At 31.6% G+C, this 27,076-nt stretch overlaps 1 protein-coding gene across 2 annotated transcripts in view; it reads right to left on the bottom strand.

The window, feature by feature from the left end:
• LOC127700822 (ras-related protein Ral-B-like) overlaps positions 1-27,076 on the bottom strand; it is a 53,026-nt gene that overhangs the window by 20,916 nt on the left and 5,034 nt on the right. For both annotated transcript variants that reach the window (XM_052204503.1, XM_052204502.1), the window contains exons 2-3: positions 9,000-9,085; positions 862-1,045 (exon numbers count right to left, since the gene is read on the bottom strand). In XM_052204503.1, coding sequence (XP_052060463.1) covers positions 862-1,045; positions 9,000-9,085 — 270 coding nt within the window. The remainder of the gene's footprint in view (positions 1-861; positions 1,046-8,999; positions 9,086-27,076) is intronic.

Consider the following 27,076-nt stretch of genomic DNA (forward strand, 5'->3'; position numbering starts at 1 on the left):
CATTCAGACAAAAATAATAACCTATTCTGGAAATGTCAAAAGTCTGTTGCAATACAAGCATACGACATTTGCTGATTGTTTAATACTCAAAGAGACAATACGTTAATCTTGAAATTATTCCATTTTAAGCATTTCAATTTCTCTATGTAATGAAAAGTAGTATAAATTGGAAGAGATCTTTGTATTTCTTTGGTTGATTAAATTTGACTTGAGGAAGGTAATTAGCAAAATATGTTTGTCGGTTTAAATCTTTTTACCGTACTTGCGTGCTTCCCTAAAGGTCTCTTCAAGTTATTCGTAGACTGAGATAAAATTATATCTTAACAATTAGGTCAACTATTGACTATCGTTAACTTCATCCTTGGTATTTGTCATTTTTTAATTATGATAAATTGGAAAAATTACTGAGCATTATTTTGTGTACAAGCAGAAATTTACTTCGATTTTCTTGTATAATGAAAAACGAAAAGCAAATTAGCTATGTTTGAAGACCATTGGTTGTGTTTATGTTTTCATGAGGTGTTTTTGCAATTAAAGAAACCTTAAAATACTGCGTCGATTAATTGACAGTAAACATTAAGCTGTGAACTCATCTTCATGCAAAAAGATGCAATTTAATTAATATGAAAAAAAAACATCAAAGACGAGAAGAAAAGGTTAATGGATCAATATATAAGTTATGTAATAATTTTTTTTTTAACGCAAAGGTTTTTTTTAATAATATAGTCATCATCAAATAGTTAGCGTAAATCTATAGAATGCACTTGGAAATGACCTTTTTAAGCGCCATATAACTTTTATAAAGACTTTTTTCCATTAGTTAGAAAAAGTATTAAAAAATAATAAAATTACTTTGATTACCTTCTATATCAATTTTGCGTTTCCGCGCTAAGTCTATTTTATTGGCAACAAGTATAATCGCTTTATCTGTGGCTAACTCTTCTCGTAACTGATGAAGTGTTTCCACAGCTACGTCGAAAGAATTCCTGTCATTGGAGGAAAATACTACTATATATGCATCTACTTTGGTCTCGTCAAGATCAACCTGAAGATACAAGAAAAAAGTCATGAACTCATTATATGGCCAAGTATAGGAATACTATATTGGTACGATAATCAGTAAAGATAAGATTGCTGAAGAACTAGACACTTGGAAAATAGTAGAGAAACGAGGAGACTTATGTACATGACCCTAGGGTGTGTCATGTTTAACTTGACCTTGAAGGAACATTTTCAACCTTATTCACAACAGGTTTCATGTTATTGAACGTTACAAAACTTGGACTGGAAATGATACCAATAATCCGAAATGTTAGCTTCCAAAAACCCACGATGACGTCTGATAGTTAAACTAGAGGCTCTAAAGAGCATGCGTCGCTCACCTTGCAGTTTTGTTATTTTCAAAGTTTCTATCGGTCTATGTTCATCTTCAACAATTGATACTCTATAACAATGTATACTAGAATAAAGTTCATGACAAAAATCTCTTATTTGAAGATCTTGTATTGCTGATCATTTTTTTCCCCTTACAGTTTCTCTCCATCTTCTATAGTTTGTGTCCAAAACACAATAAGGAATAAAGTCGTCATGTAAGGGCATATACTCCTATAAGAAGACAACGGACAATTTAATCTATGATGACCTATTTGCAGATTGTATTGCTGATTTTTAAAGTTTCTATCTATCTAATAAACTTTACAAGATAATAGGCAAACAAGCAAAAATATGGTAAAGTTCGTTTCAAAGTTTCTATCTATCTGTTATAGTTTTCAAGATATTAGGCAAAAACTAACTACAATAAAGAGTCGTCCGACATTTTTTATAAAAATGGACAGTATGTATATCTCAACACACCCTCAACATTTCGGTCCGGTTAGATTTTTCTATCTATAGCGATTTTCCAGATACAATGTAATCGACAAAACTTGCATTTTACCCATAACTTCTATTTGTAGCGATGTTGATTGGCAAGCACATTTATTAATACCCAATGATGATTGTGGTTAATCTGGTTAAAATTGGCCCAGTAGTTTTAGAGGAAAAGTTTTTTGTAAAAGTTAACTGATGTCGACAACAGACGACGGACGCCAAATGATGAGAAAAGCTAAAAACACAAAACAAATAATGTAAAAGGGTGAATTAGTTAGACAGTCCTGATTTAAAAGTTTAACACGGATAGATCTATCGTAGACTTGAATCCACGAAGAATGTATAGTATACGACGAGCAAAACATATACAAACTGGTTACATTTGGTGTACCTTTTCATTTCTACAAACGTCTCTAAGCCGATTTGAGTAGCATTTGTAAGCAGCATAAAAAACTTTATAAAGAAAGTATAAATACATTTTGTGTTTACTCAACTTCAAATATTCATATAACAGACATCTGTTATAAGCACAAAAAATAGGTATAATACTCGCGTAGTATACGTTCATACTGGATCTGACCATGGACTTCCATGATCTGACTGAAAATCAACGAGGGATTCAAGAAAAAATCAAAATGTAATTTGACGCAAAGATAAAAATGTATTGCTGTAGCAATATTATGAAACAAAGAAATCCTAGTGTCAATGCAGTGGCTCTTTGAGAAATATTTCTTAAATAAATATCAAAATGTAAAAAGATGCTTTATGAAAATACGTATCAAAAAAGGAAATGATTCCAAGTAACTTTATTAAAAATAAGGAATGCTAAATGCATACTGACCCCTCTTACAACAAACATAGTGTTGTTTCTGTTTTAAGAACTTAACATACCACTGTTGTCGTTTACTAACGTATAAATAAAGTATGGTGGCAGATGTTTACTAAAGTGACATTCTTAACACGCACTTCAACAAACGTCAATTTTGTCCCGACAGCAAAGCAAACAATATCATTGGTATTTCTGTTATAGCGACCGTGATATTCATTGAGAAATAATTTCAAGCTGTCGTTTCATACGTGGATTGGTGCTTGTTGTTAGTTACAGGATACACAACATCAAGGTCTTATCTGGTGGAACCTTACATCGGCATTGAAAGCATATACAGAAGGCCATAAAAGAAAAATAAATATTCGTTTTTCTGCGATAACGTAAAAATGTCGATAAATATTTTCTGTCAACAAGACTAGAATCTGTAAACATCCTATTTTCCACTAAATTGCCCATTTTGAGGTCGTGCAAAGTTGAGATTTGATTGTACCACAAAACAGATGACAATTTCTCATGTAATACAATAATGATGATTTAGGGATAAAATGATTTAAGATCAATTTCCATAGGCATTGATCTGCAGGAGTTAAGTGACAAAAAGGGTTATCAGCTTTGGTGGAAACTAACTCTATATTTTTCTTGAAAAATCAAATAATAATATCCTTTACATCTTATAAAATTCTGTTTTTAGGTAAAATCAAAAGAATATCTTCAGTAGGTATTGAAACAATATAGTTAATTTTATAAACTACTTTTTGTTATACATGAAAAACAAATCCCAAATTTGTTCTTTTTCAGTCTTCAATTCGTTGTTAAGTTCGCTTTGTGAGTAACTGCTACTTGACGTGACGCACAAATCAATTACTAATTTAGTTGTTCATTGACTGTTACTTTTAAATCTGTGTTAATTTTTGCTTCCATAAAAACAGTAGTATATTCTTCAGAAAACAATTGATTTGTTTCGATTACCTGTATACCTTTCTATCAGTCTGATCACTCCCCCTTAAACTCATGTTTCAACTCTTACCCAACAATAAAATAAAAAATATTTAAATAAAGAGAAGTGACATATTATCCACCAAAGACTCTATTGCTGGGATATATGAACAGCTTTAGACCAACTTTATATAAAATGAAAAATATGTAAAAATAAGTAGATTATTGCCAATAAGACAACTATCCAACAGTGTTAAAATGACGAAGCTTTATGCAGTTCTAGGTCACCGCACGGTCTTCAACAATGAGAAAACACCTACCGTATAGTCAGTTATAAAAGGCACCGATATGAAAAATGTGAAACAATTCAAACGAGAAAACTAAGTGCCTCATTTATAACGATGCAATTTCCGAAAAACAAACATGACAGACATAAACCCAACGACAACTACTGAATTGCAGGCTCCTGACTTGGAACAGGCACATTAAGAATGTGGGGGATTTAACATGTTTGTGAGCGCTCAACCCTTTCCTTGACTGATACACGGTCGTTATTTGTTTCCTAGGGAATGCTATTTATTTTCGGAGGGAACCAACCTAATCCTTCCCTAATCTGGGTCAGTGGTGTAACAGCATAACATAAGAACAATCTGTAAAAGTCAGTTGTAGATGCCTTTACTCAATAGATCGGAACGAAGCACAAAGAAGTAACATAAAAACAATCCATACAACGCACCGATATAAGAGTACTCGCAGTTACGAACAGCTGATCCATTTTGCAAAACCTACCTATTGAATTTCATATTAATTTGTTGTCATGTATATACATGAAATATTTACCACTGAACGTTAAGCAAACAGCAATCAATCAATCGAACGCTGAGAATTAAAAAAAAATGTCTGCACTCAGTTCATAGTGTTATTATTTGTATGAACCTTTTTTATCCACAGGTGAGAAACCATGATAACACGATCATTAACCATCTTTTATATTTTAATATGAAGTATGTCTTACAACAGAACGGAGGTATATTATGTGTCCAATTGTTATCTGCTGTAGAAAATTTTGACTCAAGTTCAAAGTAAGCCTTATCTTCGCATAAACAATAACCATTTATATCGGTATTGATCCTCAACCTATGTAATACAAACATTCTTGAATATTTTCTGAAAGTTACTGAGTTCTTATTTTTTTTTCAATTTATATCTGTGTTCTAGTTTTATTTTATCATACATGCAGCGGTGCAAAATTCTATTTGGAAATTAAACGTTTTTAAGAAAATAACAAAATTCAAAAATCAATTTGGTATCTGATAATTTCTTCGAACTTGAAATATATGCATTTTACATAATATGTAGGCTATGGATCTGAAGGTATACTTATATCTCTTCGTTAGCTGACACAGAAGTTCGGGTACAAACAGATATCAAACGAAATTAAAAATCATAAATTGTAAAATCTTAACATTACATAATTGATAATTCAAATAATTTCATATTGACCAGTAACGCTTTTACACAAAATTCGAGTAGCCAAATTAAAGACCGTATACTGGCTATGTCTTTTCTGTCTTTATTGTGATGTGGGGTTGCTTAATTAGACATTGACGAATATCCAGTAACTCTTTTCAGTCAATTAAAATGAAACAGTTTAGGGAATGTGATTTTTGATGAGCCGTTTTATGATTATGTAACGAAACTCAGTAGTAATTGTCGCATATAGATTTATGTTAAAGATGGCGACGATGCTTTGTCATTTACTGATTAATTATGAATGGATCGTGTTAGTGACAATGGAAATTTAAAAGCAACTAAAAGCCGTACATCAAATTGTTATAACAGAAAGCCGTACATCTAATTGTTATAACAGAAAGCCGTACATCTAATTGATATAACAGAAAGCCGTACATCTAATTGTTATAACAGAAAGCCGTACATCTAATTGTTATAACAGAAAGCCGTACATCTAAATGTTATAACAGAAAGCCGTACATCTAATTGTTATAACAGAAAGCCGTAAACTGTACAGCCGGCATGACTTAATACAGATAAAACAAAAGAAATAAAAACAATCAGCAATACACGATAACAAATATACAATACACTTAACGCTCGGTTTCAAGCAGGCCGTGGGTTGCTATTTACGTGTCTTTTAGATTTTGTGTATCTTTTGGTTGCTGTATAGTTGAATTATACCCAGTCGCATTTTTGATGATAGGGTAAACCCCTTTGCTTTGTACGTTGTTTTTCTATTTTAATTTCTACTTATTTCCAGCTTTCCATGGTTCACTTTGATTAAACCATCTGAAAACACCACTTTTGCTTAGAGGTATATGCATTTCCATTGAACTTAACTCATAATTTTAACATTCCATTTACATGTTATAGCTGAAAATAACATTTGAAATAATCGTTCCAGTACAATGAAATTTGCTTTGAGCGTATGGTAAGAATTATACATGTATTACTAATCCCTTGTCGTCTGCAGTGAATCAATTTTGTACATTTTATACAGTAACGTATAAATATAAAATAATCATGAAACAAATTTTTTTTTTATAGTTGAGAAAAAAACATTCAGAAAATAAACGAACCATATCTACTGCAACCATGTGTTCCTTTTGCCAGAGCACTTAATTGCACCATCAAATTTCACAAGAAATATAGATTAATTTCTATTGTTGAAGACTGTATTTTGACCTCTAACTATATTCTAGTCGTTTAGTTGCTGTCTCATTGACGCAAACCCAACATCGTATCATCAATTGTACGTATTCCAATTCGCTTGTTTAAAAAAAATCAAATTGATACATACATACATACACAACACAGCACATACATAGCGGAAAATACATAAGTCAAACGCATTGTCAATTGCTGTCTATTTTTGTCTTAATGCTTTTACTGTCATTAAGGGAGTTAAATGTCAAGGGCACAGCTTTGATAAGTTTCTGTTAAACTTATTCGTTGTAAGACTCATGGCGATTTACAGCTTGACATTTTGTATAGTTGAAGACCGTATGTTGACCTCTAGATGTCTTTTGGTTTTTGTGTCGTTAGTTTGCTGTCTTATTGACGGATTAATCACCACTTCCTTCTTTAATTTCCATTGTTATGAACGGATAACATGTGTATGTGTGTATTTTTATGTAACTTATTAGTGCATGCGTGATAACATGTGCATGTGTGTATTTTATGTAACTTTAATATTAGTTCGTGCGTGATAACATGTGAATGTGTGTATTTTTTTGTAACTTATTAGTTCATGCGTTATATATCTAATATAAATAATTTTATCGTTTATAGAGCTGACATTTATGAAATAATTTGTTATTATACCAATAGCAATGAAATAGATTGTTATAACATTTGGACTTCTGTATCATCGATTAAATGTATTCATTTAAATAAAAGTAAGTTTATGCGTATTACATGCATTAACAATCGTTCTATGTTGAAATAATACTGCAATAAGTACAACTATAACTGGCATTAAACATCAACTGGAGACAAGTGGGCACAATGAAATATGTCACCGTGATTAACTTCTTTGTTTTAAATTCATTTCTCAAATGAATGTTCATAAGAGAAAGATTATACTTCGAGTTACAACTTCGTGTTAATAGAGTTCTAAGCTTCAGTTTTTGATAGATTGAAGAAAACCTGTCCTAATTCAGGTTACATTGTCAAACAGCTGAGTTTCATGTTATATGTCAAAATGAAGCCCAAAAACAAACTGAGACTGATGTTCAGTGGTTGTCGTTTGTTGATTGGTTTATAAGTGTTTCTCGTTTCTCGTTTTTTTATACAGATTAGACCGTTGGTTTTCCTGTTTGAATTGTTTTACACTAGTCTTTTTGGGGTCCTTTATAGCTTGCTGTTCGGTGTGAGCCAAGGCTCCGTGTTGAAGGCCGTACTTTTACCTATAATTGTTTACTTTTTACATTGTGACTTGGATGGATAGTTGTCTCATTGGCACTCATACCTCATCTTATTTATATTGACATTCCGTTTCAGCGTAAAAATAAATAATAATAATTAGTTATAGAGCTTGACTAATTGTATAGACACCTATCTATTGTTGAGGACCATATGCTGACCTTTAGAAGTATTTTGTTTTTGTCTTGCAAGGTTGCTGTCTCATTTTCGTATACCTTGCATCTCCTTTCACGAATTTGAGCTTGATATATAATATGTGTAACCATATTACAATATATTCAGAAAACTTCAAACGATGGTTTTATTAATACGAAAATTTCGAAAGTATGGATTTCACAAAAATTAAAACTCGCATGGTAAATTTTGAAAATATATTTGGTATGCAACAACTCCTGAAATCGCAATAATGAATTTTGTATATTTCCCATAAAGGCATTGTTCAACATTTGCAATCATAATTGAACGTATTTTTTTCTGAATTAACAGTATATCTCTATCAATTGTTGCTTAATACCTTGTAAGGAAGGACATATCAATTTGTTAAAGGTAATCGAGTTATTTTCAGGATTACTAAATACCTTTCTGGTTTTAATTGTTTTAATTCTTTTTTTTCGAATATTTTGTAATGTTTCTTGAAATGTTTTTTTTTTTTTTTTTGGTCAATTTTATAACTGTAACTTTTAATTCCTTTTTCTATATTCTCGAGTATTTTTAATCAACGTTTTAGCAAACAATATAGATTCCCCTAAAGAATTTGCTGTAACTAACAAGTAACCAAAATCTTCCCCTTTTTTATCAGCGGCCATAACAATATTAATATTTAAGGAATGACTGTAATATCATTTACGTCTATGAAGAAATAACATTAAAAAAGTGGTGCGCACTGAATAACCCGCATAGCGCGTTATTTAAAAGTGTGCACCACATTTTTAATGTTATTCATAATAGACAGAAAAAATATTACAGTTATTCCTTATAATTTAATTCTAAATACCATTTTTTAAGGAGTAAATCATGAAAAAACGTTATAGACGTCACAGTCAAATGACAAAATTATGTCTATGAGCTGATATACAAAAAACTTTCAGTCAATCAGAAGACGTGTTACATCTAAAATTAAATTACTAAAGCATACTTCTATACATCTTGTAGCATGAGTTTTCTAAACTTTCAACCTTAAAAAAAACATATTTCTTTCTTTCATATCTTTCTAAAACAACGCCAACAAGTAAAATAACTTTTTAAGTATCCCTCGAGATCTCATATGTTCAAATCAATAAAATTGCTTAAAGTTTATTGAAAGAGAAGTGCTTTCTAGCATGCTATGTTAAATAGAATAATTTAACGATTGAAAAATCAAATTCATGTAGTTATCATATCAGACGGAAATTATAAACCGCGGCAAATATAGAATAATCGAGCAAACCTCGTCATCTTCAGGGTCAATGAAACTCAAGGTCGATTCTTCCCCGTCTAGTTGTACTGTTATTATCTTTTCCACTTCTGTGTCAACTAGGGAATAGAAACGATATTAGATTAATTAGGAAGTTTCCTAAAATAAGGCTTTATATTGACATAGCATACCTGGCTGTCAATAAAGTTAATACTCTTAAACGGTTGATTACGCAAAAAACAACTTACATGCAATATAAAATGAAAAACAATATGGATAAATATATATATCACGGCGTAATAGGTCTATCATTACAAGCAATGTGCAAATAAAGTAGATAATGCGTATCTCATACTTCATGCTATATAAATCAGCAAATGCCAACAATGAAACATCAATTGATGCATGTGTTGAAAATGGATCAGTACACTTGTTTTTATAAAAGTTAAATGGAACTTTTGAGGCAAAGCCCTATGTCTACGTTATTTTTCTAATTAATGACCTTGGAAAATGAAATGTGATATAAACTAAATAAATAGTAGGTTCGAAAATAGTTTGTATGAACAGATGTTCATATTTTAAGACGTGCATAAAAAGTTCGAAGGCCAATTGATTTCAACATATTCCATTGCTCTCGTTCTGTCAGGCGATAAGGACAATCATGATGTATCACAATGATACAGGGTCGCAATGATCGTCAAGCAATTGGCACTTGAACAAACAATTAAGGACATTTTTTGATAATATACCCCATTTGAAAATACCATTGAAATCTTATTAAATGCATATTCTTAGATTTTGCATCCAATCTTAAGATATGTTATTCCTAATATATCACATTTCAAAATACCACTGAAATCTAAATATGTAATCAAAGTTGTGTTTCACCCATTGAATATTCCTAATGACGTCTTTTGTACTGGAAGTTAACTGGCAGAAGTTCTATGGTTCTCAATTTCACTCTGATTAAAATATCCTCTGCCAATCAATTATTGATTATAGAACCTTGTTCATTGAGTAAAGCTAAGTGTAACTACATGCGCTACTATGTAATGAGATAATGAACCTTCAATAGAATTTTTAAACACGGTGTAGTTTTGTACAGACTTACTTCTTCATGAAATATGATCAAAACCGGGAATACTTTTGACGGACGTTAAGCATTTACAGCAGCTTAAACGCATAAATTACATAAAATGTTGTTATATATATTTTCCTTCGAAACATTAAACTAATACAATTAATTCCCAGAAGCTGTAAAACATGATATCATATAAGATCTTCAAGAATAGATTTCAATAGTTGATTGGGGTATAGAAATATAATCACTTGTTTATTATGTTAGTCCAACCGGCAGTTAAACCCGTGTTAAAGGGCGTCGGCGTCAGTTTGGCTCTGGGGTTGATACTTACGCGGCCACGTCGAGTCAAAATGATGGTGACGTTAAATCCAATGCCTCTTGTAAGGAGATTGCCCACACTTTTTGACGTTATTTAAAAGCCTACCTTCTTCCCCAATGCCGATGGACCTTCCTTGCATAGCACATTAAATATTAATTTGTCCTCGTCCTGAATTTGAATGAAATATTTGTAAATAGACGTCTAGCAAACAACAATGAATTAACGAACATCAACAGGAATGCGGTATGGGCTTTGCTCATTGTTGAAGGCCGTACGGTGACCTATAGTTGTTTATTTTTGTGTCATTTGGTCTCTTGTGGAGAGTTGTCTCATTGGCAATCATACCACATCTTCTTATTTATATGAATAATAACAGACGTCCAGTTACATGCTGATAATTAATATATACAGTGTAAAGCTGCAAAGAGGAGATGGACAATGTACGACACAACTAGGGAAATCGTCAAGAATAAACTTAATAATAACAGACGTCCAGTTACATGCTGATAATTAATATATACAGTGTAAAGCTGCAAAGAGGAGATGGACAATGTACGACACAACTAGGGAAATCGTCAGGAATAAACTGAATAATAGCAGACGTCGAGTTACATGCTGATAATTAATATATACAGTGTAAAGCTGCAAACAGGAGATGGACAATGTACGACACAACTAGGGAATTAAACAGCAACAGTTATTGAACTACATGTTCAACAATATCTCACAAGTATTAATGGATGTTTTCACTCTAATGACAATGATATCCATTTGACTCTAGTTCAGCTCATTTAATCCATGTTAGTTCGCAATTGCTTTATTGACAACACCATTCATAATCATAACAATGCCATTTATAAGTCTATTATCTAAGGTTTCATCTCGTAGAGGTTACGAAAGAGCAATGACTTGCTACGTTTATTGAATTAGATGGTTTTATCAGTGGAGGAAAAGTAAATAATGTACTCTAAAATTTATGATGTATAATGTCATGACGCAAAATCACTACAAGTACTTCTAAAAACCAAAAGGCAAACAACATTCAGTGGCGGATTCAGGGGATTTGGGAGTTGGGGGGGGGGGGGGGGGGGGGTGCATTATGACATATAAGTAGGACCGGAAATAAGATTAGCAATTCGGAGTCGGCATAGCCTTTAGTTTCTTGTCGTTGTTATATCTATTTGCTTTTGGTCACTCAATACAGCAAGTCTTTTGGTGTATTTGAGTAACGAGTAAATTGACTTGGATGTGGCATAATAATAATTAAAGTGTTTAAAAATTAAAATCAATACATATTTGGACTTCTCCGATGCATTGAAAGATGAAATGCGCTTTCTGTCTTTGTGACAAGCATTTCAATCAAAGTCATGGTTTAAGAACACGCTACCACTGACATTTAAAAAAACTTCACATCGAATGATTACTCACGAAAGAAAATATACGCTCTACAATCTCTTGGAATTAAACTGTCAATTTCTGATTTATTTATCTAAGTTGATTATGTCAATAAAAACTTTTCTGCCATAATGGGATAAATAACTATTTATACAAGTCAATATTTGCTTGTGTAATTGCTGAATTAACTAGAACCAGTCTCTCAGAACCAGTCTCTCAATCAAAGGAATAACAAACCGTTTTATTTTTATTTTAGATCATGTTATTTACTGTAGTAAACTTTTTACAAGATCAAAAGTGGAAAGTTAAACGAAATATAATTGTTGAGATCATACAAATCAATTTATCGTATTTTTTGTATAATCATAAAAAGTGGTTGCTACATTTTTTTGAAACCCAATAAACTATATATTTATTCTCAAAGTACATATAATCATGTTATCAATCACTGTCACTTTAAAGGCACACATAGTCACAATATGTTACATTGAATGTTTTAATATAACTATATCAGCAATACTTTTATGATTATTTACATAATTTTCAATATTTATTGCCATCGCTAATAATGTTCTGAATAACTTCGTAATATATTTTCTGAGACAGGTGTCATTAATGGCGCAAAATCTTTCTATCCGTTCCACGGGGGGTTCTTTTTTTAATCTTTAGTTTTCATGTGTAAAGTTTTGTGGACTGTTTGTTTGTCTTGGTTGCCTTTTCTCTATAGCCATAGTCAACACTGTTATTAGATCTTTGAATATTGTTTAAATCGGTATAAATATTGATTTTGTTATCAATAAATTTAAACCCAAATGATTATTATTGGTATACACATATGTACATTCACGATCCTACAATCTGTCGATACCTGTATCTTGGCATTGTACAAGATCATGTTTTTCTCTTACTGTTAATAACGTCTTAACACTAAATCCATTGGATGTTGGATGTGTACTGATTGATATTTTAGTCTTAGATACATGATGTTTTCATTAGTTTTTATTGGCTTTGAACTAGCTTTCATTAACTACGATTACTCTCAGACCTCTACTTTGTGTCTTTTGTGCTTTGTATCGATCTGATGAGTCGAGCCGTTTTCAACTGATTTCTATAGTTCTTATATTGTACGGTTACACCACTGTCCTATGTTATGGTGGGGGTTTGGCGCCAACTAACATGTTTAAGCCCGCCACAATCTGTATGCGTCTGTCCCAAGTCAGGAGCCTTTAATTCAGTGGTTGTCGTTTGTTACTGTATATCATATTTTTTTGCTTTTATTGTTTTGTTCATAAATCAGGCTGTCAGTTTTTCTTTTGAATGTTATGTCGGGCCTATTATAGCTTGATGTGCGGTATCGGTTTTGCTCATTATTGAAGGTTGCACGGTGACCTATAGTTGCTAACCTTCTACGTCATTTAGTTTCTGGTGGATAGCTGTCTCATGGTTTCGGACCGTTTGGTACATTCTTCTCCTATTTTTCGTCGACTTTTTTATGGTTTCGGACCGTTTTGGTGTTTCGGACCGTTTTGGTGTTTCAGATAGTTTTGGTGTTTCGGATTTTTGGTGTTTCAGATCGTTTTGGTACATTCTTCTCCAATTTTTCGTACCTATCCTCGTATTATTCAATCTTTTCATGTTGTCAAAAACACAAAAAAACATCTATACTATGTCAATATACGGTCTTCAACAATAAGCAAGAGTATACACAATGTGTGGAAAAGTTGTGACTACATTTACAGAAGACTTTAATGTAAACCATTAAACTGTATATAGAAAATAGAAATAGCCTGGTAGACCAAAATTACAATAAAAATGCATGTTTACCATCATAACAAATTGTAGGTTTTATACCCACATATAAATTAAATATAATGTCATATTGTTTTACAATTAATATTACTGAATAATACTTTATTCATTAAATACTAAAAGTCTTTCTCAAATTTTATCAAAGGCTTTTCAAAAATAAACAATTAAAAAAAAACTTTCCTTTTCTTATATCTCCATAAATGTGTTATTCATATGCAAAACAAAAATTATCAATAATGGAATACCCAGGTGTTAATCCCCGTTGATTTTCCCATACTTCTGAACAAGTATGTTTAAAACCAGTATTGATAATTTTTTAAGCAACATTACAAGCTTACAAATCTCAAATTCTGTCACGTCTCGTCCATATTGTGACGTCAACAAGGATAAAACTTTCAGCATCATATTTCAAATGCATTTTCACCAATTCTTTTGTTACGGTTTTAAGTTTGCAATACAAAAGCATTAACTTTGTCTCAAGTATTAATTAAATCTTGTAGTGTACCAAGAAAAAGGTGTATCTTTGCGCTTTGAATGAAGTTCTTAGACAATGAAATGAACTTGTCTAGTAAAAATATATACGGTATTGGTTCTTCTCATTGTTGAAGGCCATACTGTTGCCTATAATTGCTTAAATCAACTTCATTTGAACTTTGGTGGATAGTTGTCTCATTGGCAATCACACCACATCTCCTTATTTTTATATTGTTATATCACAGTTTCCAAAAATTGTTAACCAATAATATAATCCATACCGACTATAATTACTTGAATTAGTTATAATTAATTAATCATATTTGAATTCATTCAAAACTAATGTAAAAAGAATATTTCAAATCTAAAACGTCTAGAAAAAATCATACAAAACTTGATTTACGTATATGTACGTTGTTTTATGAAGTTTAGATTATTGATGATTTATATTCAAACAGTTTCTTTGTTGACATTTTTGTTGGCGGATTAAACCGGAGTGTCTTGGATGGAATATATTGTCATGCTTCCGATCCGAGATATCAAAAGATTTAATAACTTGCTATTTAAGCGAAAATTAAAACCTTATCATAGACACCGATAATACACTGGTTAAAGGTTTTTTAGTCTTCACTTCTTTATTATCTATTTGTGGCAAAGAAGCGCTTGATTTATTGGTCTGCTGTATCATTGGCATTTACCATAGACTTCTTATTTTATAAATACATTTGCACTTGGCTGCCGAATGTAGGAGGTCGTGTGTTCTACTCATCCATTTTTACCATCATTCTAATGATAGTGCAGTGCAAGAGCATGGTGGACAGTCTTCTGTAATAATTCGTTTTTCGAATAGGTTTGATTTGAATAGGTATTCATATTTTTATACTTTAATCAGCTCTGTACATATTTTTGGACATAAAACATATATGTACTATGCAAGTTATTTGAAACGAGATATTCATCCGCAAATACAATTTTTCGGTACGTGTGCATAGATATTAATGATTTTTTTACTTATAAATATATATATTTCTCACGACAAAACATTTTAATATTATTTATTTGTGTTCTTTAAAAATATTTTCATGAGTATTCATTGAAGAAATGAATTTAAAACAAGCGATAAGGAATGTTATTTTGCCCTCGATAATATCCGCGTATTTAAACGAAATACGTTCGGTTATTAGTTGAAAGCGCAAGGGAAGTGTGCAGAAATTTCTGCGGCAACATAACACCGGTATGACCTCTCAAGGTCACATCCGATGTAAAAACGAGAAACACTTATGAACCACAACAACAAACGACAACCACTGAACAACAAGCTCCTGACTTGGGACAGGTGCATAAAAATGCAGCGGGTTTAAATGTTTTAACAGGCGCCAACCTACACCCTAACCTGAAACAGTAGTATAACATTACAACATACAAAGACACACAATAAAATATCAATTGAAATGGCTTAACTCGATTAACATGTTCTCATCCTGATATTCATCGAATAGTTAGAACACAAACACCAATCCATCATCACCACATCAATGAAGTAGGACACTTACTAAAAGACTGTTCAATTTCCATCGTAAATTTGGTAAAGGTTTTTAAAGATCGTTTCTAATTAGTTTAACAGTGGCAAACTAGAAATTTATAACATAATGTAGGACCAAGCTCACGGTCGCGGCCAATGCATGTTGACAATCACTGCTAGTACAGTGCTTATTGATGCAGTGAAAGTTACAGCCGATTGTTGCCTGTAGGAATTGATCATCTAGTTTTTAAAACAAATTAGCAGCGAAATTAACTTTGTTCAAAATTAATTCTTCTTCAGACCCATGTTCTGATCAAAATACTACTATTATTTAATATTCATATAAAGGATATATCCTATGCCTATATTAACGTTTACTATCTGTATAGAACAAGTCATCAATAAAATAAAGTAAATCAGAACAAGCTGTCAAAAATCCAATGATCAATGGATACTGAATTTGATAGAAAAAGAAGATTCGGAAAATAATTATTATTAATTACACCGTTTTAAGATAAGTCTTCTCTCAATAAGTTGCAAATTATCTTTAATCTTTCACGTATAATAAATGCCAAATGAATATAGATGAGTCTTTTATATTATTTCTCAGTAGCAGTTCTATAAAAAGAGGCAGACTGATATATCAAATAGCGAATAAAAAATCATAAGTCGAAGAGAGATCGACAAAATTGTTAAAAAACGGAAAACGACAAATAGACTTAACAACAAACTTAAAAACACTACATAAAAACGTATATACACAACCAGTGGTAAGATTTTTTGAATGAATAAGCCCCCCTCCCCCACCTCTCCACCCCTATATTGGCTATCATAGTTATTTTGGAGTGATAGTAAATATGACATTGTACTTTCCAACTTGAGGGTATTCAATTATATCACGTAGCGATTTATATCAGTTTCTCTTTTACAAATGAACAGAATGAGGTATGTATGTATGCACTTAGATGGCTTACCCAGATCACATTTCCTTATTCATGTGTGTATGTATGCACTTAGATGGCTTACCCAGATCACATTTCCTTGTTCATGTGTGTATGTATGCACTTAGATGGCTTACCCAGATCACATTTCCTTATTCATGTGTGTATGTATGCACTTAGATGGCCTACCCAGATTGCATTACCTTATTCATGTGTGTATGTATGCACTATTATTCCCTTCGATGGCTTACCCAGGTAACATTACCTTATTCATGTGTGTATGTATGCACTTAGATGGTTTACCCAGATCACATTTCCTTATTCACGTGTGAACACTTTATGTCGTGTCTAGTGAAGGTTATTCTGATATTGGAATCGGGTATATAGATATTCAGATCGTATATTTGATACCATAACCCGAATGATCCGGGCCCTTCTCGTAATCTATTTTTCCTATTCTAGCCATACTAGAGCAGTTGGTTATTAAGACTGAATTATTCGGGTGATTGATACATGTACCAATGCAAATTGATGTAGTTTTGGTATGTGACACACCGACTTCCCATGCAAGTCTGGTCAAAGTAAGTTCTACAGTACAACAGACTTGAATTTGGTATGTGACACACCGCTTTCCCATGATACATCTACATACCAAGTTAGGTAAATCTAAGTTTTACGGTACAACAGTTATGCCTCGGACACGAATCGGACATTGTTTTACTTTCATATGGGTCAAATGTCAAAGTCGAGGTGAAGTGACCTGATTTTGTTATGTAACACACAACCTACATGATGAATCTGCGTACTAAGTTTGGTCAACCTATTTGTAAGTTCTGTTGTCATGCCCCGGATATGAAACAGGACAGACGGACAGACAGGCGGACAAGGTAGTTCCTAAATACCCACACACCTTGTTTGCAAGAGGTCTAAATTTTACTCAAAGACTCTATTAGTTCGGTTCAGATCAACATGACCGTTGAGTTCAAAATCAACTTACTAGTCACGATTTGAACGGACAGACAGACTTAGAGAGTGATTTTTATCCGACTTTCTCGTTTCCTTCTTGAATTAAATTGCTAAAATGCAATTAACAGATATATCCGTTGGTTTAATAGACCTGAAACAAACTCCGTTTATGATTTCAATTGATTAATATAAAAATAAGGAGATGTTGTATGATTGCCAATGAGAAAACTATCCACCAAAGTTTAAATGAAGTGGATGTAAGCAATTAGAGGCAACCGTAAGTCCTTCAACAATGAAAAAAAACCCATACCGTATAGTTGGCCATTAAAGGCCCCGACATGAAAAATATGGTACAATTCAAGTGAGAAAAACTAACGGTTTAATTTATAACAAAACAATTTACGAAAAATAAATAAATAGATATTTCAAAGTTCATATTATACAAATACACAATGTCTTGTGGATTACTGTATTTCAGTATAGGAATTTACAATTTAGCATTTTTTCTGACAGAAATATGTCAATATTTCAACTGATTTCAGAAATTTCAGAATGTTTCAATATAATATCTTACTGGGGAGACTCATTTGATGACGAAGAGACAATACAGAATTCTATTCTGCATGCTTTGATCAATTAAGAATCATTAGAGCATATGATATATTTGTATAAATGCAGCAGATCTGTACTTTATGGCGCAAGAATTGATTGTATCACACGAACTGGTTAGTATTAAATCAGTCAACAATCAATAGCTGTTAAGCATTGTTAACATTCAGGTTCATGTATTCATATATTTACTTTCGTATTTTTACAGTGTTTCTGTAGAACTTTTATATACGAATAATATTTATGTAAGAAAGAATATGTACAATGTACGTAGGTACATTAATCTTTAAAGTAAAAAACGTTTAAAGCTTAAAATTTATTAAAGGCAAAAGGTATTTAGTTCCATCGAAATTCGGTCAGCTGAAACCAAACTTAACCCTGATCTTTAACTCCTCTATATATAACTGAGTGACAAAGTCTTGGGGTACCAAACCCAAACTTGATAAAAAGTCAAGTCCGTTCTTGTATCCCGGAGTTCGTTCCTTAATATATAATGAGCTAGTATCTTATTCATGTTAAAAGGTGATGAAATTACATTGTTTAAATGTTTTACATAATGGATGACCGGTTCAGGATGACAATAACTTAAATCCGAAATGTTCAAAGACTCCATAGAAGTCGGTTACCCACTATCAATCACTTAGCCCATACCTAAAGTCCCTGCTGTATACATAAAATCGAATGACATTTTTTCGTTAAAGAACACAAGAATTAAGCCGTAAATATTGTGTCTGTATAAATCATGTCAGTAAAGGATAATAATTCACCACAAACCGATAAAGACTATGAAGCGATTAGTGAATAATATTAGTAATCTCTTAAAAAAAAAAATTCGGAAAATAATTATTATTAATTATAGTGTTTGAGGATCAGACTTCTTCCTCTATGCTGTAAATTACCTTTATCATCAACTTAAGTGAATGTCAAACGGTTGTTGATGAGACTTTAACATTAGCTAACGTACTCAAGAAAGTAATAAACATAAGCAGCTAGTATGATTGATTTGAATATTTCTTACATGCATACATTGTATGTACTCAAACAAGTTATAAACACAAGCTGCTAGTAGAATAATTTGAATATTTAAGCACCCGCTAATAGTCAGTCTTTGTTGTTATTCGTATATAGCACCAGATTCATTACAATTATTGTTTGCTTACATACTCAAAAATAATATAAACACAAGTTGTAGGTAGGATTAATTTGAATATTTCAGTACCCTGTAATAGTCACAGTCTTTGGTGTAATTCGTAAATTCTCGAATATAATTATACTAACGAGACAAGAAAGAATAACGTTTGTTTGCCCATGACATAATGCTTTCCAATAAGTTAAAAGTCTGCTCAAGTTCCAGATAGTTTTGCCTATGCCATCACGACTTGTTTGACCGTTATCGAATATCTTTATCACAAATAACCACATATATGTTCCACTTGACGTAGCCACAATCCAGTCATCCCTTGTGACAACACCTTAGGGAGCTACCATTTGATTTTTATGGGGGCTAGGATGAAAATTTTGTCCTGCATTTGTTTTTAGTTGTAATCTCTGTCCTGCCTTTTTATTTTTCAATCTATTCTGTCCTGCCTTTTCTTTTATTAGTTTATCCTGACTTTTTTTACATAAATTGTCATCCTACCTTTTTTTTTTTGCCAAGTTGCTCATCCTGCCTTTTTGTTTTACTCAACACTCCTGTCCTGCCTTTTTTCAAATTTCATCCTAGCTCCCCACCCCATAAAATTCAAATGGCAGCTCCCTTATTTATCACCGGATTTTTACTTTGCATTAATTTGTCACGACGGGTGCTTCTAGTGCAGTAAGAACTGATTCCCTTCCCTTCCGGGTCACCTTAGTTCGTGTTACCCAGTCTTAAGTTTTCTGTTGAGTGTTATGAAGACTTCTGTTTGTCTTTTCGCTGTTTCCTTTTTCGCAGAGTTTTGTCTTTCTTACTTCGACTAAACAGTACATATACAGGATGACCTTTAGATAAAATCAAAAATGCTGTCAGTTCACATGCAATGAACTTGAGACATTCAGCAATGCATCAATCAGTATTCAGTCGTCATTTTAGTTATATCACTGTTAGAAATTATTATATTTAAGTAAATAAAGAAAGAAAAAACTAGTACGATGGGGATTTTACAAGTATAATAAAAATAATTATGATCTTACAGAAAATAATCAAATTCCATATCTAATGTAACAATAAAAGTTCAATATATCTCTAAAGTCAAATTATGTAAACAAATTATTCAAAATTAATCAGTTAATACCTTTGGATTTGGAGTTTACTTGATTTCAGATCTAACATTTTTCAATTTGATATTTTTTTCTGACAAGAAATATGACAACATGTTGATTGATCTCAAAACACCTCATCAATTTAAGCTCCAACTGGGAGAAAGAACAAATTAATGAAGCACAGGCATAAAATAATGTAATCGTTAAAGCTCAGTGTTGTAATAAACCATAAAAACCATAAAAGCAAATGCAAAATATGTTTGGTAGTAGAATTGATGGGATCATAACTACTTTCTTGTGGTAAAATATCAGCTGACATGTTATCAACAACTGTAGAGCCGCATTTATTGAAGGTCATGGCTTCCCTATACATACCTTTTCAAAATCTCCATGGGGGATTTTAAGCGCAACTTGAAGGACCTAATAGTAATACTAAAGTGTTTTTAATCTACTATTATATTGTTTGAGTGAGTAATATGTGCTTAAATACCCTTTTAACTCATTTGAATGCCTGTATTGATGTGTTCTGTTTATATAATAAAGAATTTCAAAATTCAGGTCAACAACTCTCATGGGAGATATCCCCCATAAATCGGGATAGTTGCAGGTCTGCTATATATAAAATTGAGAATGGAAATGTGGAATGTGTCAAAGAGACAACAACCCGACCAAAGAGCAGTAAACAGCCCAAGGCCACCAATTGGTCTTCAACACAGCGAGAAAATCCCGCACCCGGAGGCGGGCTTCAGCTGGCACCTAAACAAAAATGTGTACTAGTTCAGTGAGAATGGACGTCACACTAAACTCCGAAACATATAAATAAACTAAAATTAAAAAAAAAACATACCAGACTAACAAAGGCCAGAGGTTCCTGACTTGGGACATATATATATAAGTACTTTTATAAAGTTGGATCTGGGAATCCTCATTACCAAAACAGGTATTGTATATGAAAGCATTTAAAAATAAAACTTAAGAAATCCGTACCATGAAAGACCTACAATTTCCAGGATGTAGATATAAATGTAGCGTGGGAACTTCGGAAAACTTCGGATATATTCCGCTTTCTTATATAGCATATAATCAGAATATTTTGGGTAGAATGTCAAATTAATATTTCAATATGTTCAACTTTCTTATAGTGATTTTCTTTATTTATATGTTCTAATAATACCCTTTTTAATATGTAATGAATGCATTAAATCAACTTCCAAGTCTTGGTAATATGACTACATACTAATTGCAAAAATACTTTTTTTTATAACTAAAAAATATATGGCAGTCAATAAGTTCTTAGTTTCAGTATAATTTAATAAACTGTCATTAATATATGTCATGTATTATTATATAGGTGACCCTTGTATGTGTTTTAGACGGACCAAGAAGTTGTTTATTAGAGCGCATCCCCGAACAAGAATAGAAATACAAAATCATATTAGTAAAGAAGTTGAAATATTCAAGCTCTAAACAAATATTACATAGTCAAAATACAGGTATATATAAAAAAGAAGATGTGGTATGATTACCAATGAGACAACTCTCCACAAGAGACCAAATGACACAGAAATTAACAACTATTTGTCACCGTACGACCTTCAACAATGAGCAAAGCCATACCGCACAGTCAGCTATAAAAATCCCCGAAATGACAATGTAAAACAATTCAAACGAGAAAACTAACGGCCTAATTTATGTACAAAAAATGAACGAAAAACAAATATGTAAGCATACATCAAAATCTAAAAGTGTATCAGATTTCTTGGATAGGTTAAAAGAACGAAGGGTTGGTCTAATATAACTGTAAAGAAAACAAAATAAGTGGCACCTTCTTCGAAACGTTCATCACTCTGTACCAAGAACCTGCAATATATGTCTGATTCTAAATCGCCCCGTGTATAGATAAGATGTGAAATCCCTCATTGACAAAACACTACTGTGTATTACTAAGATAATATCTGTTGAGTTTTCCGACTCGGTACAGGCATATATTAACTTGTGACGGCATTAATCCAGCTTTTAAACCCTTTTTACCTTTTATCTCCATCATTCAAAATATAACAGTCACACAAAAGAACGAATAACAGAAAGCTCGAATAAGGTATTACAGACAACAACAATACAAATATAATATCGTATTAAAGAATCTCAGCAGTTACTGAGTAAGTATCAAATAGTTAATGTTCTAATATAGAAATGATGTCGTCTTACAGTCTAACATATATCGGTTACTACAATAAAATACCATAGTACTCGGAGACTCGTTTATTATTGTCAAACATGTTTACAACAGCTGTTGAACAAAACGACCTTGAAATAAGGATTCGTCAAAGTCATATTGGAAAATGTTCAAAACTATTTTATTCGTTCTTTTGTCCACTTTAAGACAAACACTTGATCAAAGCTTTAATAAAATAGGAAAGTACATTGACGTTTGAAAACAAAAAAGTTTTAGATAACAAACAATTCTTTTCGGGAAAAACACAATAAAATCCTTTGTCCAATCAATAAACTTCTATTAGGAGAAAAAGTTCGAGTGTGGCTTAGTCATGTTTAATCTGCCATTTACCCATATTAAATCGATTGACATCAGACAGCTTATTACGTGACTTTAATTGTTTTGAACATTCAAATACATATGACGCAGATTTGGCATGACGGGCTTTAAAAGTTGTTCGCTGTGATGTCATAATAAGCTTTCCAATTGATTCGAAATATCATGCGTTGCTTTCAAGTCGAATTTTAAATAAGTATTGTCTTCAATGTATATATTAATCTATGCGCATTTTATAAATGATTATTACATATTGAAAAGCTGTCTATAAGATATTATATCATGGTGTTTTAATTATTTTAGTTGCATAAAATACTGAAAAATTGCTTTAAGACGATCGACCCATGCATATATAATACAAAATCCTCTAAAACGAATTAGGTCACTCCAATACTTGAAGAATGCACAAGGCCTTTAATCATCTACTGCATAGAGCAAAGAAATATTATTTCTACAATAGATAAACCGTGTCTTGCAGACAAGTACATATGCGAAGGAGAGCTGATTTGAACAATATTGTTTTCAAACTTGCCAATTTTCCCCGACGAAGTTCGTAAAGATTTCATTTAAAAAGAAACATATTATTAAAAACCAACAACACGTGTAAGCCAATTACAGACAAACGGCATATTTAATGGTTTAAGAGTTTCAGTACTGTCATGCTGGTGATAAAACACATTACAATTAAACTCACAAAATACAAGAAACTTTATTCATATCTTTGCTTGATAGATTGCTGTTTGTGTAAGGTCCAGTGGCAAATATTTCATGCATTTTCAGGACGATGTTCATACTTCTGAAAAAGGGCGACAACATTAATAATGACCTCACATCGTGAAATCGTGGAGTAATAAGATTTCGAAAATTACAATAATTAATGCTATCACAGAACAATGCTAAAGAAAGGAACTATTCAACACCTTGGGGGCACCTGCCAATTACCGCCTTTATTTGAATCGTGATCACAGGCACCTTTTAGTCTTGTTCTCTGTCTTAACTGATTAATTTAACATTGCAACTGAACTGTATAACAGAGATAGCACAAAAGAATAATTTGTTTATTGACTATGGTTAAATGAACATCATGCACGAAATATAAACCATTTAAATAAAACTAATCAAGAAACGGAATATAAAATTCGATAATGGAATTAATTTAAGGATATGTTTTAATTGGGTTTTTTAGGTCCATATCCTTATACTTTTGACTCTTTAATATTTTTTTAAAAATCATTACGTTTAAATTTGAGAATAAAGGCGTCGAAATTAAATATTTGATTTGACTATTAAGAACCGAAAACTTGCTTTTTCTTTAGTGAAAATTATATTGCTCTTGTGGAGGTCAGGTGGAATGGCTTCTTTGTTGTATGTCGAGAAATATCACTTAGGAATAGGTCCAATTTTCCCCAGAATTTATTGTACACCAGGGCCTTTTTCAACTCTCCAACAAGAGAACATTCACTATCAGTTATCTTGTGGCGCGCTGGATAGCTCAATGAGTCAAGCACCTGAAAATTTCACCATTACCCTGCCTTAAACGAATCAATGCAACATAAAACTACGGAGAAAGCAGTTTGGATTTCCATTAAAGTAGAACTAAAAATACTGCTTAGAACTTTAATAAATAATTCTGTTAGCCATTTACAAATAATTTGTAATTTCCATGAATAACAATTGGTAGGATCGAAGGAAATCAAATTTTCCTTTCTCAATAAATACATTTATTTCTCAACATATTGATAATGTTGTGCTTTAAATTTATAACCACAAATAATTATTTTGTGCTTATTATTCAAATCTGTCCTAACTTCTAAAACACAGCATTAATTATCACGTATTCCAAAAAGTACATGTAACACTTAATTAAGAGACGCTGTCTGTTTAGTCTCTCTGGGTTTTCTATGATGATTTAATGTAATCTTATTCTTAACATTTAATGATTGAGTGTTTTAGACAATAAAAGTATCTGCTAAATAAGGAGGATAAGCTTTTAGATCAAACTTTGCATTCTCTTCAATAAAAGTTATTCTTATTTCAAACAAAAAAGGACAAAACTGAAACCAGTCCAATCTTTTAATTATAACTTCCATGAGCTAATTTATCAATTTTTTTTTTTAAATATTTTATTTAATGCAGAACCCGTACTAGACTATTGGTTATATATGACCGCAGAGGATTTTAAATAAGATTTCTGCACAGGTCACTGTTTTGCCTCTTTTCAGTCCATAACAAAGTGACGCGACTCTCTGTAAGAATAGCAACTGGGAAGGAAAAAACAAGGAGCTTCCGCTTCGTTTTAAACTTCAAGCTACGTGTCTGAACTTACAAAGTATATTTTAAGTTAGACAACATATACATATATCAGATTTGATACGAATCTGTTGACGTATTCTGAATTTATACTTTACTAATTATTTGCTGAAACAGAGTTAAAAATAAAATTCCCCAAGCCATAGAAATGTGAATATGGTGTTAGGATATCTCCAAGCCATAGCAATGTGAATATGGTGTTAGGATATCTCCAAGCCATAGCAATGTGAATATGGTGTTAGGAAGATCTCCAAGCCATACCAATGTGAATATGGTGGTAGGATATCTCCAAGCCATAGCAATGTGAATATGGTGTTAGGATATTTCCAATCCATAACAATGTGAATATGGTGTTAGGATATCTATGTCATGTTGTAAAAATTCGTTAAATTGTAAATTTTAGCATTTGCTACTTTTCTGAACACTGCTTATTTTCTATGATCGACTGGATTGACAACAAAAATGAAAAACGAAACAATAAACATTTACAAACAACAAAGATTTTAATCACGTGATCTGTATTCAACTGGTTTGTGGTCATTACATATTTTTATTTAAAGGTTTGTGGTCATTACATATTTTTATTTAAAGGTTTGTGGTCATTTTATATTTTTATTTAAAGGTTTGTGGTCATTACATATTTTTATTTAAAGGTTTGTGGTCATTACATATTTCTATTTAAAGGTTTGTGGTCATTACATATTTCTATTTATTTAAAGGTTTGTGGTCATTACATATTTTTATTTAAAGGTTTGTGGTCATTACTTATTTTTATTTAAAGGTTTGTGGTCATTACATATTTCTATTTAAAGGTTTGTGGTCATTACATATTTCTATTTATTTAAAGGTTTGTGGTCATTACATATTTTTATTTAAAGGTTTGTGGTCATTACATATTTTTATTTAAAGGTTTGTGGTCATTACATATTTCTATTTAAAGGTTTGTGGTCATTACATATTTTTATTTAAAGGTTTGTGGTCATTACATATTTTTATTTAAAGGTTTGTGGTCATTACATATTTTTATTTAAAGGTTTGTGGTCATTGCATATTTCTATTTAAAGGTTTGTGGTCATTACATATTTTTATTTAAAGGTTTGTGGTCATTGCATATTTCTATTTAAAGGTTTGTGGTCATTACATATTTTTATTTAAAGGTTTGTGGTCATTGCATATTTCTATTTAAAGGTTTGTGGTCATTGCATATTTCTATTTATTTAAAGGTTTGTGGTCATTGCATATTTTTATTTAAAGGTTTGTGGTCATTGCATATTTCTATTTAAAGGTTTGTGGTCATTGCATATTTTTATTTAAAGATTTGTGGTCATTACATATTTTTATTTAAAGGTTTGTGGTCATTGCATATTTCTATTTATTTAAAGGTTTGTGGTCATTACATATTTTTATTTAAAGGTTTGTGGTCATTGCATATTTCTATTTATTTAAAGGTTTGTGGTCATTACATATTTTCATTTAAAGGTTTGTGGTCATTACATATTTTTATTTAAAGGTTTGTGGTCATTACATATTTTTATTTAAAGGTTTGTGGTCATTGCATATTTCTATTTAAAGGTTTGTGGTCATTGCATATTTCTATTTATTTAAAGGTTTGTGGTCATTACATATTTTTATTTAAAGGTTTGTGGTCATTACATATTTTTATTTAAAGGTTTGTGGTCATTACATATTTCTATTTAAAGGTTTGTGGTCATTGCATATTTCTATTTAAAGGTTTGTGGTCATTGCATATTTCTATTTATTTAAAGGTTTGTGGTCATTGCATATTTTTATTTAAAGGTTTGTGGTCATTGCATATTTCTATTTAAAGGTTTGTGGTCATTGCATATTTTTATTTAAAGATTTGTGGTCATTACATATTTTTATTTAAAGGT

This window comes from Mytilus californianus, unplaced genomic scaffold (genome assembly GCF_021869535.1).
Source record: "Mytilus californianus isolate M0D057914Y unplaced genomic scaffold, xbMytCali1.0.p SCAF_5, whole genome shotgun sequence".
NCBI lineage: Eukaryota > Metazoa > Mollusca > Bivalvia > Mytilida > Mytilidae > Mytilus > Mytilus californianus.